General features: G+C 37.1%; 1 protein-coding gene across 1 annotated transcript in view; it reads left to right on the top strand.

Annotated features, from left to right (window-relative positions):
• Nucleotides 1-20,159, top strand: part of LOC140244072 (putative sodium-coupled neutral amino acid transporter 11) — a 57,106-nt gene that overhangs the window by 30,028 nt on the left and 6,919 nt on the right. The window contains exons 3-12 of the mRNA XM_072323722.1: nucleotides 2,386-2,406; nucleotides 4,842-4,916; nucleotides 6,495-6,629; nucleotides 7,324-7,389; nucleotides 8,603-8,703; nucleotides 10,327-10,400; nucleotides 14,754-14,824; nucleotides 16,706-16,867; nucleotides 17,581-17,693; nucleotides 19,658-19,804. Coding sequence (XP_072179823.1) covers nucleotides 2,386-2,406; nucleotides 4,842-4,916; nucleotides 6,495-6,629; nucleotides 7,324-7,389; nucleotides 8,603-8,703; nucleotides 10,327-10,400; nucleotides 14,754-14,824; nucleotides 16,706-16,867; nucleotides 17,581-17,693; nucleotides 19,658-19,804 — 965 coding nt within the window. The remainder of the gene's footprint in view (nucleotides 1-2,385; nucleotides 2,407-4,841; nucleotides 4,917-6,494; nucleotides 6,630-7,323; nucleotides 7,390-8,602; nucleotides 8,704-10,326; nucleotides 10,401-14,753; nucleotides 14,825-16,705; nucleotides 16,868-17,580; nucleotides 17,694-19,657; nucleotides 19,805-20,159) is intronic.

Below are 20,159 nucleotides of genomic sequence, written 5' to 3'. Positions count from 1 at the left end.
ACCAGTCTGATTGAAATGTCATTTCTCATTCCCCTGATTAACAAGTTTCCTGTATGATATAATCAGGCTTGAACAGTCAAAAAATCTTCCAAGGCAGTGGACATAGTTTGCTGTTCAACCTTGACAGTTTGCAGGCACTAGTAAAGGGATGATACAGTATTGGTGGAGATGAGAATTGAGCTTTTGACTTTTTGTGAGATACCAAGAAAACACTTCTAATGATATAGTACAGAGCATACCATTTCAAGAGGAATTCAAAGTTCATTTGATGAAAATCGGGTTTTGAATGACTGAAACATCCAAATACAAAGTAAAACAAAACGATCGTAATAAAGAATGGGTCCCACACTTCATTAGAATCACTCTCTTTTGGATATCTCGGCCATTTTAAAACCAATTTTCATCAAATAAACGTTGAGTTCTTCATAAAATTACATGTTCTTTCATATTTTAGAAGAGGTTTCTCATTATCTCACCAAAAAATGTTAGAAACCTGAAATTAGGTCTCAACCAAAACTATACGATCCCTTTAAGAATTTGTGTGAAATTCTCACTCATACCTTCCCAATATTTCTCCAGTGGTCATGCTTATGACATTAACTTTTTCTGTATTCTTTCATTTCATTGCTGAAAATTTTTGCAATACTGTAAAATGAGGAATGTTTGTGTGCATTTTAATTTCGCGAATTTCGCGAGAACCAAGAATCACAACATTGAAATGCATGTGAAAGTTCTTGTCTACACTATACGCATTGAATGTTAGAGGCAACTCGCAAAAATTCCATGCCGCGAAAAAGGCTGTTGGCTCCAATTCATGAAAATTTCATGCCGCGAAAATATTGTGTTTTACAGTAGTTGCTGGACATAGCTCCTCCTCTGAAAATGACGTAATGACCAGTTGGAAGCAAACGTACTGCTATGTGCAACATACGTACAGTTGTATTACCTTATTGACTGGGGGGACGTATTACAATGTGTGCAATGTCCCTGAATGTTTGACGACAGAATGCCATTCGAGGGGGTTTGAGATGCTGTATGAATGCTATTGTTACAAGGGGGCACTTAACGTAAAAAAAATTTTGCTGCAATGATATTTTGTGGCTCTTGAGGGGTTCCCAGTAGATTGTTCACCCCAGCCCGACAAAAGGTATGCAGTTGAAGAAAAGCCGGTTGTTTTCAATGTCGTAAATGATATGAACCAGTCATAATGTATTCCAATGGTTGATGACTGAAGTACATATACATAAGAAGATATTGGAGTAAATAATTATCTGTTATGAAATAACATTTATTAAATTACCTCCATCCTGTTTCTACAGCATTTTAGGATTTACATGTCAATATCACAACAACAACAACAACAACAACAACGAAATAGACTGACCTGGGCCCCATTTCACAAAAGGATAGCATCTCTTGCTGGAATGGCAACTTCCAACAGCAACAGCCAATCAGGAGTTGCTATCATATCAACTTTTATGAAACGGAGCCCAGATATGACCCTCAGCATATCAGATAGCCATTCATGCATTCAGTGCATGCCAGTCTTTCAGAAAGATGTGCGCATTTATTTTTCTAGTCCACCAAATTTTTTTGCATGCAGTTTTGGGCATTTTCAGTGGAGGTGATCATCACGGTTGATAATAGGCCCGTTCACACACAAGGGAAAAAGTGCGATTTAAAAATCTATTTTCTTATCGCAATCAAAATTTCAAATTTTTTTCCTGTGTGGACAGAAAAATTTCACTAATTTTTGCGATCCTAATTGCGATCCAACTCGCACTATTAGTGCGATTTTTCAGAATAATCGCAATTATTTTGCCAAGCGTCGTGTGTGTGAGTGCGTTGGAGATTCGGAAATTGGTATTTTTAATCCCATCATTCGTAGCGCGTGAACGTCAACATTAATGGGACCGCGGGGTCAGTCTTCGGTCATGCAAGTTTCACGCATGCGCAATTTGGCCACTGATCATTCTTTCCTTGCTGCAAAGTGCGATTTTTCCTTGTGTTGGCCACTGATCGTTCTTTCCTTGCTGCGAAGTGTGATTTTTCCTTGTGTATGAACGGTAAAAGAAAAAAAAAAATCGAAATTTGGATCGCGATTGTAATTTCAATTTTCGTTGTGTGTGCACAGACCTAATATGAGTGTGTTCTGGGTTCTTTTAATGGACCCTTTATTTTATTTGTTACCTCTCGTGGTTCACTTCATATTGTACATGGATGGCAGGGTAGCAGTCATTGAATATATCCAGTCTTGTTTGATACTCGAAGAGTAAAACTATTCATGTAATATAACAGGATTGTATCGATATTCACTTTCTGATACCTTTTTTTGGTTGTTTTTTGTTTTTTTTTTGCTTCTTTCCTTCACCCATCCATACCAAGGCTTTTCTGTGGTAGTTATGGGTAAATGCAATAAATGTTGAGTGGAAATTACTGTCCCCCTCCCCCCTCCCCACGTTCCAACATCCAGTAGTTCGGCTCATTTGCCTTTAACACTCTAAATTTCTTGTATGTTGGTTTGTTTAACCTGCGTGTGCAGCTGACTGTGCCACCCATGAATTATTATGTGCCTTTGTTGCCCCCATGGTCTTTGTTGCATATTGCACAATACCTGTGAAGCAGAAGTTCAGGCCCTGCTCTCTTTGCTTGGAATAAACAAATGAATAAGAAAAAACAAACAAGCAAACAAACCCTCCACAAATAAACTTAGAAATATGAAACTCATGCTGCTATACTATGTTGTACTTGTACTGTAAATAAACATTCACCCCCGGAATTTGCTGTTTGTATGTACATTCAATTTTGAAGTTGATGTCAAGTATCACACATGGTATGAAATAAGGAATATACTTGATGCTTTGTGTTTTGTTTGTTTGTTTTTTATATTTTATTTAATCACAGGGTTAAAAGCCCTCAATCAGCCAAGAGGCTGTTTTTCAGAGAGGCTGTGAACAAAGTATTTGACATAGACATACATTGTTGGTCTAATCCTAAATGCAAATAGTGTAAATTGTGTACATACTATGTCTGTGCACATTTATACATGTTATACATAGTGTCAAATCCATTTACTTCAAAATAATGCAACAGTATACCTGGTAGTATAGATAGAGGCCTATTCAGTATTTCACATACATGTCATCTGAAATGATTAGCAAGGAGGCCCGATTATTCCCTGAACATGATCAGTAGGGAAAACAAGATAATTGCAGCATCAATTTTATACAACATCTTTGCATATATCTGTGATTTGATAAAAAGTGCAATGCTAGCTTAATTTTAACTCTAATCAGATTATTTGGGATCTCAGAGTCAGTCAGATGGGTAGAAGTCAAATAATCTAAGTTCAGAAGGCCAAGTTGTGTGCCAAAAAGACACCCCCCCCCCCCCCACACACACACACCCACACAGAAAGAACTTCCGCTCATCATGCCTTGTCATATTGAAAGTTGTAAAAGTACATTTGTTTTGTATTATGTATTGTAGGACTTTTCTGCAATCGCTGGCATTCCAAAGTTACTGCAATATGCTGATTCACAGATATAGTGCATGAATGACCTATGTTCTCTTTCCCTTCAGGAACTTGTGCAATATCAATTTGTCTATAGTAATGATTGTCACTGTGAGATATACCACTTATTCTTTCCCATTTGTATTTGTATTTGAAAGTTTGTATGTAGAAAAAGTGTGGTGCTGGTGACAATGAATTGATATACCAATCAGTGTTGGCAAACATTACAATATACATTGTATTTCCCCCATTATTGATTTGTTCCACCCCCATGTCTCACCCGCATCCCCACCTCAAGACCTTGTTTTCTTTGTGAAAACTTCCCTTTTGAAAAACATACTGGTGTTCCCTTGTAGATTTTATTTTAGTGTTTGTATTTTCCTGTCAATGATGTTGTCTTTAACCCATTGAGGACGGTTTGATTTTGCTACAACACACATTTCCATAGATGCTTGCTCGAGTATACTTTGGACTCATCCTCTATGGGTTAACAAGCTCCTTGTAAATAAGCCAATCTAGATAGATATTTTTTTTTTTCCAGGAATGTACATGTACTTTAAGTTTTGTTAAGGCTGGCACAGTTGTCATATGACAGGACAATAACCTGCATTTCTGTGATTATTTTCAGATATCCGTTAAATTTTGTTGTGAAATATTATTTACTGTGCCAGCACAGAGTAAATTGTTGACTTCCTGAAGCATTTTTCAGCGCTGATATAATCTGCAAAATGTAATCTGTGCAATATTGTCGTAGACGTCAATAAACGTTCTCGATTGATCTGTCTCTATGCATGTGCACATTTGAACAGCGGAATATTATATCATGATGCGCTTCTCCCTGTAGATTTCTGTACCTATTGGCAGTCCTAAAAATAGGCAGTGGAATACTACAATGGTGGAGCACTATATAGGTTAAAGGGATGGTACACTATTGGTGGAGATGAGAATTGGGCTTTTAACTTTTTGCGAGATACCAAGAAAATACTGTGAAATAGTACAGAGCATACCATTTTAAGAAGAATTCAAAGTTTATTTGATGAAAATTGGGTTTGGAATGGCTGAAACATCCAAAAACAAAGTAAAACAAAGCGATCGTAATGAAAGGTGGGTCCCACACTTTATTTGAATTGCTCTGTTTTGGATATCTCAGCCATTTCAAAACCAATTTTCATCAAATAAATGTTGAATTCCTCATGGAATTACATTCTCTTTCATATTTCATAAGAGGTTTCTCATCATCTCACCAAAAAATGTTAGAAACCTGAAATTAGGTCTCAACCAAAACAATACGATCCCTTTAACATGATTTACTCTCTGTTCTTTGCAGGTATTCCCTATGCATTCAAGCAATCCGGTCTCCCTCTTGGTATACTGTTCCTCATCCTTATCAGTGGCGTAACAGGTATAACACAAACAAACAAACAAACAAACGACTAACATTTTATGAAAAATGTATGTGCATAGAGGGCCCCAGAGGCCCAGTGTGTACAAATCTTGCACTTTATGTCACACAAAGTGTTTGACAAGCTGCTAAACCATGTAAGGAAAAAAAAAGTTTAAAGTATGTCTGCCTATTAACCTGCAACATACATGTATAGAGGCTATGAAGGCAGCTGACAAAGGAATTCTGAGAGATTATGTATTTAGGTTTATCTTGTGTTTGTAATGTGCATGTGTGTATGTGTGTGTGTGTGACACAGTTATGGCACTTTGATAAAGCTCTGCTCTTGCAAACGTGTTTTAGATTTTTACCAGATTTCATCTAAAATGGCACTTATACAACATTGTACTTAAATATGTGTAATTTGTTTATTTTTTTTTCAATTGATCAATTTGAAATTCAAATATCCTGAAATTTTAATCATTGAATATGACAGTATGAAATGAACTTTCTTCATTGCCTTTGCCCTGCATTGTGTGCTTAAAGCAGCTTCCAGGTGTGTTTGAACAAAGTCTGCATCAAATTCTGCGTAAAAGTCTGCCACAAAGTTCAAAATGTCATATTATGGTACCTACCAACCTATTGTAAGACACCAATGTAATGTGAATGAGTGCTATACAGCCATGCTATATAGTGAGACCAAATTTCAACCTCAGCATTATATCATTTCAGATTTACATTTTTTGTTTGTTTGTGTTTTTGTTCAAGGTAAAATTGTTATCTCTCATACTCTGTAGTCAAATTGAGTGTTAGTATGGTGTAAATAATATTCTAAGAATATAATGGTATTTTTTACAAAGTTTTCTCTGCGTGTTTCGAATTGTTGGGAAGTCATTATTCAAGATTATATCTTATGGCTCTGTGCACTATTATAGAGTATTTAATGGACTGATATTTTTTTCTCTCTCCCTTTCCTGACTAGATTATTCCATTTTTCTCTGCCCGTTTTGAATCTTTGGGAAGTCATTACTGTATAAGCTGTTATTTTCGTGAGGGTTTAATTTTGGCGAATTTCGCGAATTGCAGTTGGATCGCGAATTTAACAACACGCGAAATTGTCTCCATGCGCTTTGTTAATAGAGCATTAACGTAAGCATCGGTGTCGATTTGCAAAAACAACTCGCGAAAATGTCTATGACCTCGAAAATATCTGTACGTGAAAATAACAGCATATACAGTATTCAAGATTATATCTTATGGCTCTGTGCACTACTATAGAGTATTTAATGGACTGATATTTCTTGTTTTTTTCTCTCTTTCCCTTTCCTGACTAGATTATTCCATTTTCTCTGCCTGTTACGAATCTTTGGGAAGTCATTATTGAAGATTATATCTTATGGCTCTGTGCACTACTAATGGACTGATATTTCTTTTTTTTCTCTCTCTCTTTCCTGCCTAGATTATTCCATTTTCTTTGCCTGTTTCAAATCTTTGGAAAGTCATTATGTAAGATTATATCTTTATGGCTCTGTGCAATATTATTATAATAGAGTATTTAAGGGACTGATATTTTTTTTTCTCTCTCTCTTTTCTGATTAGATTATTCTATGGTGCTCATGATCAGGATCGCTGAGCTGACAGGAACGCACACCTACCCCGAGATGGTGGAAGCAGCCCTGGGAATGCCTGGCTATTACATGTTGTCTGTCATTCAGTTCGTTTACCCCTTTATAGGTAAACACATCCCCCCAAATCATTGTGGGTGCAGAATTCCTTCTAGCAGACATCCTAAATGGTGTATGAGAAAATAGATTGGATGCTAGTTAAGTCTGTCTCAAGAGTCATCTACGAAAGGGCCCATAGGCTTGAAACCGTCTACAAAAAGGCCTGTAGACGAGTAGCCATCTGCAAAAGAGCCCGTAGGCTAGAAGCCTGCACCTCTGGGTCACAGTGTTTCCAATAGGCAGACAGCCAAGAATATGTTTCATTTCACTTGTCGTCATATTTTTTTTTTTTTGTCCATATACCTTATCATGCAACAAACCTTCAACTAGGAACATTGGTTCACATGAACAAATGAATCAGTTAGTTTCCACTGATGTATGTTTGCCATTGTCTCTCCAGAGCTTTAAGAATGAAAGGGTACCCCAGAAGTTTGTACAACAAACCAACAAGGGAAAAGTTTGCCCACAGCTTTTGTAATCACAATTCACAATTGACCTGTACAATTATGCAATGTTTATTATTTTGGGAAAAGTTGAGTAGAATGATATAGTTTTATTACCACATTTATTCTCTGATAAATAGGTATATATATTTATATGATTAATTGCAGTGTGATGCCATTATGATCACAGTAGCAATCTACTGTTGTTGATTTTTTCTTCTCTGGAATTGGTTTGATTTTTGTTTTTGTTTTACTCTCTAGCCATGATTGGATACAATGTTATCATTGGAGACACGATAACCAAAGTCTTTGCAGCAGTAATAGCTGGTGAGTATCTCTCGCAAGGAACAAGTTTTCACCAGCAAGAAGTGACAAAGTCACTTGTTGTTACACACACACACAGACACGTACAAACCTTTTTCCAGTATCTACTTTTTTTTTTCATTTTGATTTTACTCATGGATTGTGAATAAGTATGTACATATGGTAATAATAATGCTAATAATAATAATGATAATAATAATTATAATAATGATAATGATAATAATAATAATAATAATAATAATAATAATAATAATAATAATAATAATAATAATAATAATAATAATAATAATAAGCAGTTTTTGTAGAGCACAAATTACATTTTAAGTCTTTATGCACTTTTTAGAAATTAGAGAAGACAGGTATGTGTATAAGAAAACACAGGAATAAAAAAAAAGGCAAATCAAATATAAACCCAAAACACATCATTAAATAATCTATATAGGAATTGAAATTACTGTAATTATGTACGCAACAATTATGCAAAACATAACATCTCATATCAGAGAATATGCAACTGTAAATGAAGCACTTCATGAAAACCACAACTCCCTTCCTCTCCCGAAAAGCCATGTAGTACTCAACAATCTGTTTGATCATTTAGCTATCAAAAAGATCACTATTTCATACTACACTTGATAGTAATAAGCAGGTGGACACAGAATTCCTTTTCAAATGATTCTTGGGAACATGAAATGAAATTGAATGAACAATGTTAAAGAATCAATATTACAAAGCAAACAGAAATCTTTCCCTTCCCTTTAGATAATATATCATGAATTTCTCTCTGTACCCTGTAAGCCCTCCTCTCTATCCCTACTTCTCTATACCCTCACACCCACACACACACGCACCCAAGCAAACAAATACTGTACGAGCTGAAATTTTCGCGGTGGTTTTATTTTAGCAAATCGCCTTTGAACCGCGAAAATAACAACACGCGAAAATAACAACGTGCTAATAGCTAAGTTCAATTAGACCCTCGCAACCGCGAAATTAACAACACGCGAAAATGTCCTCCAAGTAGCAGTTCGCGAAAATATCTGTACGCGAAAATTTCAGCTCGTACAGTACATGAATACAACATTTTTATAATGGTAGGACAATGTCTTGTATACTAAATGAATGTATTGTATCATATTATTTGTATGCAAACAGTGGGTTTCTCTGGCATACAGCCCTTAATTGACGAAAATATTTCTACCTGGTTTGTTTTCAGAAACAAACGTCCTTGCCAATCGCTACTTCGTCATTAGCCTCGTGACGGTGCTCTTTATGCTGCCAGTGTCGCTGTACAAAAATGTGTCCAAGTTGGTAAAGGTGAGCCTGGGATTCTGCCAGAACCAGAAATTTTCTTTTGCATGAAACTTTTGTGAGTCTTGCGAGTTGCCAAGATCTGCGAAAGTGAAGGGATGCGCCCAAAAGTTTGTGTCTACACAGTGCGTTGAATGTCAGTACAATGCTGCACACCATGCGCAAGTACAATCGTAAAGTTGACTTCTACCACTGCCATAACAGTTACTCAAATATGATTGCCATTGTACTTCCAAATCTAACGCAGTTATGTTCAGCAGGCATGAAAACGAATACTGGTTCTCTCTGGTGTCATGATATTTCATTTAATGAAAGCCTCCAAATACTTAAGTACTAGACATGTAGATCTAGAGGTATAAGTACTCATAATATTTTCATGATCATTGCAGCAAGTCATGAAAGTTTCATATCACAAAAAAGGCCGTCTGCTCCAATTTGCGAAAGTTTCATGCTGCAAATGTTTCTAGTTTTGTAATTGTGTTCGGCCCTCTGAGAAGGAATCATGTGGAAGAAAATTGGTTTCACAAAGTAATCATACAGCAACAACTAGGTATATCATTGTTATGATTGCATGTACTGTAATATTGTTCAGCTGTAAATTTATGTTTGTACCCGCTCTGTACATTCATAAAGTCAAGTAGAAATAGCAGTTGTCATGAGCATGTGGTCTTTATAGAAAATTTCATGTTTTTTGTAGTTCAGAAGTATGAAGGGAAGCAAATTTAGTTGTATCAACAGATATTAGGTCCAAATAGACAGGTGGCTGCTACCAGAAGCAGGTTTGGCAGAGAGTTGTAAATGTACCGTATGTATAGAGGGTCTTTTTGTTAACCCGTTGAATACGAGTCCCGAGTATACTCAGGCAGGGGTCTGTGGGAAATGCATTTTGTAGCTAAATCAGTCTATCCTCAACAGGTTAAAATCAGTGGCCTAAATGGATGCTACAATCTTTTGCTTGTTCTGATTCGTTGTAGCCATATGGGAGCTTGGAAGCGGAAATTTTCTGATTAATCATGCATTGAGACATAATTGTTCTCTTTTTTTCTTTTTGCTGGTGTTTTCCCGGACTGTACATAGTGGCTTTATTGTCATTGATCTGCAGTTCAGATCTATGTATACACAATAGGTCGAGTGGTAGACTGTTAAATGCTGTTTGTGCATGGTTGCAGGTATGCATGAAATGATTTTTCTTTCTAATTTTAACCCAGACAAGGGAATTTCCTCCCATGCCCATCACTAACCGTGGGAACCCCTTTATCGTTTAGATTTGAATTATATAAAATTATTCTTTTTTTAATGCATCACAGGTTTGATAGAGGGTTCGAATATTTCATAGCCCTAAATTTCATGTAGCACGTTTGATACTTTCAGAAGTTAAATGCAGCCATGCTCGTTTAGTCATTAACTCTTTCCTTCCAAGGTGGATCGTAATGTCCTTTATTTGATACATGCAACATCTGCTTCCCGGATTCCATGGGTTAAAGACATAGTTATTTTAATTTGTAGGTTCATTTGAAAATGATAACGCATCATCATCATCTTGCACTGGACAAGGAATGGTTGCACAGTTGATATAGACTAACTATGCTTGCCTTTTTTTATTTCTTCCCCTTTCTTTATGCCTACCAGGTATCAATTCTATCTCTGGCTCTCCTGGTATTCATTGTAATAATTGTTATCATCCGTGCAGCAACAATGGATATGTAAGTAAACTTTATGTTCCATTATTATCTATAGAATTGTATACTTTCCATTGTACATATGAAGAGTTTGTTTGCAAAAACCAATAAGTCCATATTTGCCAAATGGAGATATTTGCGATTAAAGGTCAAGAAAAATAAAGAGAATAATAAGAATTTTTTTGCTTCTTTAGACCATAACTTCAAAACTGTACCTTTATATGTAGTGACCAATATATCATTTAAAAGGTATTATTTTGTACTTTATGACAGAGATCTTACTTCAAAATCTTCAAAAATGGACTTATCGGTTTTTGCAAACAAACTCTTCATATGTGTTTCTGTTAGACTGAATGTGTCTATTGATCCAGGAGTATGATACTTTCTGTGCTCTGTTCACCATTTGGCACTTCTGCTGGTGTGCTCTGCTTGCCATTCATAATTGACACATGCGCCTGTTGTAAGCCACCTGTTCAATAATGAATGAAGATCATCTGATTCCCTTACTCCAGTTGAATACAGGCGCGGCGCTAGGGTGCAATTAACTCGCCAAAAGCTTATGACCTCGAAGCCTCAGTTGCAAAAAGTAAACAGCTTGTGTGCGTAAAACCGCTGGGGAAGTGTAGCAGGACAATCGCAATATCTCACCTCAAAGCCATCAAATGATTAAATCTATACAGCAAACTGAAGAAGAAACTATTCTCTAACTCGTAATGTTAGTTATTTGGGGTTTTATTGAGGATAAACGTGTGAAAATAATGTCGAAACTTAGCTTCCAAAACAGAAAATTTGGTCTCAAAACAAGTGTTATTTTCTCACATTTTCCTTCATTGCACAAAAATGAAACTTCGGTATATGACTTATGGTAGTATATCCATGCTGCTCTCCAAATATCTTTTCTGTATCATTTGGCGCACAGCTATGTCTGGAAAAAATCGAGATCACTGTCACTTGTGACCCACGTAAAATCCATGGCGTAAAGGAATACGCAGTCCGATGTATTGGTTTTTGTGCTGCTTGAAACAGTTGAAGCACAAAGCAGGGTTCCTCTCTTGCCCACTCACCACCCTGCTGACCGAAAATCGACCTCTGTCGCATTGCGCCGAGCCTGACACCGCTGATTGGCTAAGCGTGCACTCACCAGTAGAAAACGCATGCGCAGGAGGATGATCTAGTTGTGCATGTCCAGTATCTTCTCTTAAAGTTGGTTGTCTTTTTGCTCTTATTTTTACCTAACTACTAATTGCACAAACACGAGACTTCGCAGGTAGTGAGTCTGGTGTATACAGACTAGTAATATGTTGATCAAATGCATATTCATGCAGGCGCAGACTTGTGTCGGGAAAAAATCGTAACCCTTTCCCACAGTCGACTCAAGTAGAAAAATACACATATCTCGAAAGATACATCAGCGTTTTCGCCCAAAAATCATATGAAGGATGATATATTCATATTTGATATATGTGTGAAGTTTCAAGGGATTTGGTGGTAAAATAAGGGAGATACGAGGAGGTGAACTTTCGAGATTTTTTGTCCTTCCCTCCACACAGCGCTTCGATGACCGTTAAGAATTCAAAAGCTTTGGCCTCTTATCAGTGAGTTAATTGCACCGTAGCACCGGGGCTGAATATCCCCTTGTATACCGGCCTTGTGTGCCAATTGGCACAGAAGACCCCATAGTGTGGTACACGCTGTCCAAAGTCCCTGGTACAGAAAGGGCTGGGGGAAATTAAGCCCCGAGTTGGATGCTAAACTAACAGTCAGCTAGGTAAAATTCAAGGTACACTGTAAGGAGGGGGATATTAACCTAACACTAATGAGCTTAACCCGTTCCTTCTGCAATTCTTTGAGTGTCTTAAATGCCCCCAAACGAGATTCTTTTTGCCCATCGACAGAGAAGGGACAGGTTTGGTAATCCACCTGACCGAAAGCAGTCATTGAGCGGTACATATATCCCCTTTCCATGGTCAACTACATGTGTCAGTGAACAATGGAAATATCGATCGAGTGCAAGGTATGAATAGAGCGTGTGCTGATGAGCTCACAGACTCTTTTGTTCTACACAAAAACGGGCACTTGAATGGGATGACTGGGGTCAGCGAATACAAAAATCTACTCGAGCTCAGCTACGATCACTATGTACATGTTCATACGAGTTTTATAGCAAAGCAGGCACAAACTAAATCAGAAAAAAGGAAATAATGCTGTGATATATACATTTTTCAATAAGAAAGAGAACATATGGTGATATAATGAACTCTTATCTTTTTAGCAAACCAATTTTTCTGGGCATTACAACACAAAGAAACTTGAATTTAGGCCACGAAAGTAGGCACTCTTATCTTCATCTTGGGAACCTGTATACCAGGTTCCTGTAAGGAACGGGTTAATTGCAAGTAACAGCTATGTGCATTGGCATCTAAAGGCTTAAAAAAACAAATGAATTGAAACTTCACATCTATCCCCCCCCCCCCAAAAAAAAAAAAAAAAAAAAAAATACTGGAAAAGAAGATGCAAAAGCTCAGGTAATGTAATAGGATAATCCCTTTCCAAGTACAGAACTGAGCTTGCCTCCTGACAAGTTTCAGAGAGCTGAGCACCTATTCGTCATACCACAAAGGACCTATCCTGAAAACCATCATCAAACACTGTCATACCTTTTTTTTTTTTTTTAATGGAGTCAAAAGGGGCCTGAGCTTTCGATCCTAGCAGAATCTTCATCAGAGGCAAAATGACAAACAGGCTGGGAAAACAATCACATACAAGGACTTCACACAACAAGAACAGTCAGGGACAGGCTAGGGACACAGAACAAAGAAAACAAAAGGAGAATAGATGTTGATGTTGCCTCCCTGTTCATCCTTTCCCCTCAATGGTTGCCCCCATGGTCCTCAGGATCATTACTGACCCTCCTCTGCCTTTTGTCTGTCCACCCTCCTGCCCTAATCTCCCTCCCTTTACCAGTTGGGCTCCGTGCCCATGACCTCCTACCCTCTCCTTTTGTTTTCTTTGTTCTGTGTCCCTAGCCTGTCCCTGACTGTTCTTGTTGTGTGAAGTCCTTATAATCGTGTGATTGATTTCCTGCCTGTTCTTCATTTAGCATGCAATTCTAAGGGCTATCAAAAGTTTATTTGATGAAAATGGGTTTTGAAATGGCTGAGATATCCAAAAACAAGGTGAACCAAAGAGATCCTAATAAAAGGCGTGGCCTGTCGCCTTTTATTATTATCACTTTCTTGGATATTTCACCCATTTGAAAACCAATTTTCATCAAATGAACGAATCCTTCGTACAATTACATGCTCTTTCATATTTCATAAGAGGTATAATGTTCTCATTACCTCACTTTAATAGGAATGTTCAAAACATGAATCCCCGGCCACCTCGACCAGTACTTTACAGTCCCTTTAAAGTGTCCAGTAGCACTATCCTTTCAAAAAGTTATCATTGAATAAAGTTGAAAGTAAGTAGTTAGTTAGGAGTTTTATAAAATGAAACAGAGCCTCTAAGGCATACCTAATCACACTATTCTAAAAAATGGTGTCCTTTAAAAAGTGCTAAAAATACACTTTCCCATTTATTTTATAAACCAAACCTTAGAATAACATATGGAGAAAAATTGTTCTTTCAGAAAATATAAAAAAGTAAAGATTGACCAGTTTCACCCATTTCACTTATTTTGAGTCCTCATGAAACAGTGTGCCTCCTTGTTTTCATTCAAAGCAAACTTAAAGAAGCATATTTTACTGCAGTATACTTCAAATACGAGTTAAGCACAAATGATTTATATGACTCATGTTGGTCTCCCGATAGCAACATCGTATGCCGTTCCCTCTTCCAGCAAACCAATTTTATTATTCTAAATTCCAGCCTATCTGCCCCTGTGCACTTTCAAGCACCTGCATGCGCATTCACCACCATCACACATCAGAGTTTATTTTCCCCTTCTATCTTCGCAGCAGAATTTGTATTGTTACGAATTTAATACGTCCCTACCTTTTCCTCAGGCCGGCCATCTTTTCAAGCAATGCTTACAATGGCGGCCCTCTGCATTATCGCTTCTTAAATGTAATATTGTTATTGTAATCCCTGCTGCATAGACATGCATACTGTAATATTGTATCATTAATTTCCTTTTATATCGTTGTTTATGCAAGTCAAACGACTCTGTTTCAAATATACTTTGTATGTTTCCCGTGTTCATGATTATGTAATTTATGTATATATTGATTTGCAGAAAATAAAGTATCTATCAAACAAACAAACAAACAAAATCAGAGCTTATTTTCATTTGTTTGTGATGCACGATTACAATTGATCATTATTATTATTATTATTTTTGATGATGACATCATTATCCTTTGTCTGTGCCTACAGTCCACATACTCCTGGTGCATGGGCGTTTGGCAAACCTCACTTCTTTGAGACCATCGGGATCATAATGTTTGGTAAGTGTTAAATATTGACCCACCATCGGGATCATGATGTTAGTAAGCTAGAGTTATATTGACCACCATCGGGATCATAATGTTTGGCAAGTGTTATATTGACCACCATCAGGATCATAATGTTTGGTAAGTGTTATATTGACCACCATCCTGACCATAATGTTTGGCAAGTGTTATATTGACCACCGTCGGGATCGTAATGTTTGAAAGTGTCATATTAACCTCCATCGGAATCATACGTTTGGCAAGTGTTATATTGACCTCAGAGGTGTTATGTTGACCATCGGGATCATAATGTTTGGTAAGTGTTATGTTGACCACCATCGGGATCATAATGTTTGGTAAAGTGTTATATCGACCTCCATTAGGATCATAATGTTTGGCAAGTGTTATATTGACCACCATCGGGATCGTAATGTTTGATACAGTTCGACCTCGATTATCCAGCCTCCTTTTATCTGGAAATCTCTATTATCCAGATGCGTTCACGCAGTGCAGGACTTTTTTTTTTTCATCCAAAAATTCAGAAAAAAATGTGACTTTCATGGATCTATTTCACTAATTTCATAAGATGTTCATGATAGGTTTCTCAATATTTAATGAGGTAAAACATGTATGATTTTCACATAAAGATATACTTTATTTTTGTGAAGAAGGGACAACAATTTTGCGCAGGCTAGCATAGATTACACCAGCGTTGCAGGGTAAGCATACCTGCCTAGCTGCCAGTGCACTGGGACGGTAGCTTGGACGGCAGCTATATACATTAACATTGTGTCTCCCATATCCAGCCAATTCACTTATCCGGATGAGCGCCAGTCCCGACATGGCCGGGTAATCGAGGTCGACTGTATTAAAGTGTTATATTGACCTCCATTGAAATCATAGTTTGGCAAGTGTTATGTTGACCTCAGCAGTGTTGTGCTGTAGCAGCGGGAAGGGGTAGCTGGTAGTAGTTTAGGAGTCTTTGTGGCACAGTGGTTTAGACAACTGTCTCTTAATCCTGAGGTCCCTGGTTCAATTCCCCTGTCATTAGCGGTTGTGCTCTCGGGCAATGCACTCCTAAGTTAACACCTGGAATAGATCGGTCACTCAAACTACAGACACAATCAGTGGAGGTAATGAGGAGAGAGAGGGAGGGAAGGGTGAGCTGGGTATTGAAAGGGAATAAAATCCGTTTTGTTAGGTAAAGGAGTAAAATATTGACTGGAAATTAGAATAGTGAATGAAACTGTAAGGCAGTTCCGGAGGACAGTTATGATTTCATGTTATCTTGCTCACATACACAATTCTAAGTTGAAAATTTGTTATTTCAATGCACATTTTTAGAGCAGATATATGGCGTCATACAAATGCTGTGAATCATCATCATCATCATAATCATCATCATTATCATCATTATTATCATCATCACAAATTATGTTAGGCCTATACACTTTTAGCATGACTCATTATGAGACAGCACACTTTAGCTCTCTATATTAATACATGTACATGAAAGCCCTATGTTGTCTCAACATAATGTTCTTGTGTAATCACAATAATGCTTCCACATACTTTGGCTACCGTGCAGTATGTTATCCTTGATGTGATAAGACATGGTATTTCAATTGGCATATATTCAAAAACCTCTTGACTCAATTTTTGAACTAGCTATCAAAAATACTGATTTGAGTTGAAACATTACAATCATTAAGTGTAATCGAAAACAATGTTTCTGCATTATTTGACATCAATATTGATGTTATATGGAAAATATGTTGCAAAAATAGAAGAGTTTTTTTTTTTTTGTTCTTTTTTGCTCATCTGAAATTTTGTGACTCTGGAGTTCAGAGGTTTTTGCACCCGAGGAATGATAAACATATCTTTCTCTATCACCAGCTTTCCTGTGTCAGCATAACTCCTTCCTGCTGTACGAGTCGCTGGAGCAGAGGTCAGAGGGTCGCTGGACCACGGTCACTCAGGTCTCAGTCTTTGTCTCTTCCCTCATGTGCCTGGTCATTGGGATCTGTGGCTACGTCACTTTCACCGGCTACACGCAGGGTGAGTACACACACACACACACTTTTGACAAAGCCATGCCATCGCAACTCGATCGCTGTCAGACAAATGTGACAGCCACTCGCATCCAAACACCTTTAAAAAAAGACCCCGAGTGGCAGGGGTGGATCCGGGAATTTTGTAAAGTGGGGGGGGGGGGGAGGGTGGGGAAAAAAATTCTGTTGCCACTTTTGGGTTTCATCAGCTGACAAGCACAAAAAATAAAAAAGCCTCTCGGGCAATTTGTGCATTTCTCGTGCCACTTCGTGCATGCGCCCACTTTCGTTTTTTTCTTTTTATTTCTTTCATTTTCAAAAAAATCAAAGGGGATGCGCACCCAATGCACCCCCTCCCCCATTTAACCCTTCTGCACCTGGAAATTCCTGGAAATGGTTACCCACTAATGGAAGTATTCAATATCACACTGTGTTTATAAATCATCGACCTAAAATAACCTTCAGTGTTCAGGCAAGCATACAACGTGCCTTTATTGCAACTTTCAATATTCATGGTAAGCATATTTGTCATAAAAGATGAATAATTTGGTGAATGATTTCATTGATGTACATGTATATCTTGCACACCTTACTAATATGATTGTGTTCTGTTGCAAACTGAAATAGATTTTGACATTAATTGAATTCAAACTGCAGAATAGGTATATGTCCTGGCTATTTAAACATGTGTATATAAATTTTTTTATTTATCAAATGTAGGTGATCTACTGGAGAACTATTGCTACAACGATGCACTGGTGAATGTGGCCCGTGTGCTCTTTGCAATTACAATCATGTGCACCTACCCACTGGAATGCTTTGTGTGCAGAGAGGTAAGTGTGGAGCAGATGACTATCACTTACAGAGGTATAATTATGTGGGACTACATGCACTTATAAAGTTGATTTAGTTTTTTGATGGATGAATAGAGTTTTCATGAATATGTGTGAGTGTTTGTATGGTATCAGTTAACCAAAAAATAAGATGAAACCCGGTAAACATGTTCATTACACATACTGCATGAAAATTTAGCAATTAAGGCAATAAAAGAAGAATTTGATAGCCAAGTGTTAGAAAGAGTTCAAAGGTTAGATGTGAAATTTATTTGAAATCACTCTTTGACATATGGGAATGCGATTGCAATCAAGCAAATTGATTGTTAGTTTGCCATCAGCTCTCAACTTCCCCATTGAAGTTAATTGCCATATATTGGAAACCTGCATGGTGTGTGTACCCAGGTGCATGCCATAAACGACAATTAAGTCATCCTCTCCATTCAAGAGGCATTTGCAGAGCAAATAATGAAGAGTTTAGATGCAAAAACAGATACATCCATTTTTATCAACTTGAGATGTGCTGAAACACAAAGTGAACCCTTTAAATATTGTGGCAGTATTTGTGATATATTCAAGAATATTTTGTTATGTACATAAGAAATGCAATATTATTGAAAAGAATATTTTTTTTTCTTATTTTTCTATCTTACTTACTCTCTGTTTTTTAAATCAAACTCTTAAAATATACAGTAGCGCATTATAATATCTCAGTGTGATGCAACAAGTTTATGCAAAAACAAAAATGCTTATTTCAATTGGAACCTCTGTTTGAGTGGTAGTATCATAATAGTCTAGTGGATGAGACTTTCAAACTCAGTAAGAACAACTTGGTCTTTATAGCTAGTTCTCAACCTGCCTGTTGCAACGGTCATGGGACATACAGGATGTTATGCCCCCCGTCCCCTTGAACTAGGTGTACTTATGGGTACATACAGCTGTATGTACCTTCCGGAGGTGATGATTTATTATTACTGGCAACTAAGGCACACCTGTGGAAGATTTGTTTGTGATGTACATATTTGAATGATAAATCGTTTTCTATTGTTAAATGACAAACAGTTTAGAAGGGTTACTAACCTTCATGAATACTAATTGTGGTACAGTTAGTTTCCCATATTTGCCAGTTTATTGTGTGTAAGTTCAACAGGTGTTCATACTGTGCTCAAAATGTTTCAAATAATGAAATTCATGTTTTTGATGTGCAAACATACTTTTGTGTGTTCCTGCTGGCAGTGATGTGTAAATTCATTCATTCTTTGATACATTCATTCATCCCGTCTCAATTTCATCCATTCATTCATTAATTTATCCATCCATTCATCCATCCATCCATTTAATCTCCAATTCATTCATCCATTTATTCATTTGTTTGTAAATTTGTTCATCCATCCATCCATTTATTCACCCATTCAGTCACTCATTCATTAATTGATTCATACATTCATACGTTCATTCATTCATAAATGTGTTCATTCATCCATTCATCCATTCATCCATTCATAAATGTGTTCATTCATTCATTCATTCATCCATTCATCCATTCATTCATCCGTTAATTAATCGATCAATCAATATTATTCATTCATTGATTAATACATTCATACGTTCATTCACTCATATGTATTCATTCATTCATTCATTCATACATTCATTCATCCGTTAATTAATCTATCAATTCATTCATTTCATTCATACATACATTCATTCATAATTGTATTCATTCATTCATTCATTCATCCGTTAATTAATCAATCAATTCATTCATTCATTCGTACATACATTCATTCATAAACGTATTCATTCATTCATTCATCCATTAATTAATCAATCAATCAATTCATTCATTCATTCATTCATTCATTCATTTATTCAAACAATGAAGAAGACTATGTGGAATGAATAGAATCATTTCACTAACACCAACTCTTCCCCTGTACCAAATCTTGTCTCTGCTCCCATAGGTGCTTGAGAATATCATGGTCAGACAGGGGTGGGTGGAGTCCCCCCAGCCCCTCACCAGGCACCTCATTCTTACCCTCATCATTGTCGGTCTAACCCTCGGCGTCTCCATGAGCACATCCTGCCTGGGGCTAGTTCTCTCCGTTAATGTGAGTATTGACACAAGTTTATAGGTGTAGCATACTCCTCCCCATCCCCCAAATCCATTGGGGCCATTTATGGCTGGTCAGGGCAGGTTGTCCCTGGTTTTTGTTTGTTTGTTCGTTGGTTTGTTTGTTTTTGTTACATTAGCATTATCATAGGCAACTTGCTTGTTTGCAATTATGTTAATAGCATTCGGAGGTATGGTCCAGAGGATTATTCTGTAATTGTCCAAATGGGTTCTGCAGCAAGTGTTATCTTTCTATCCTGTCTGTCTTTCTATCTATCTATCTATCTATCTATCTATCTATCTATCCATCTATCTATCTATCTATCTATCTATCTATATATATATATATATAT

Source organism: Diadema setosum, chromosome 20 (genome assembly GCF_964275005.1).
Source record: "Diadema setosum chromosome 20, eeDiaSeto1, whole genome shotgun sequence".
Taxonomy (NCBI): domain Eukaryota; kingdom Metazoa; phylum Echinodermata; class Echinoidea; order Diadematoida; family Diadematidae; genus Diadema; species Diadema setosum.
This window is presented reverse-complemented; position numbering and strand designations above follow the sequence as displayed.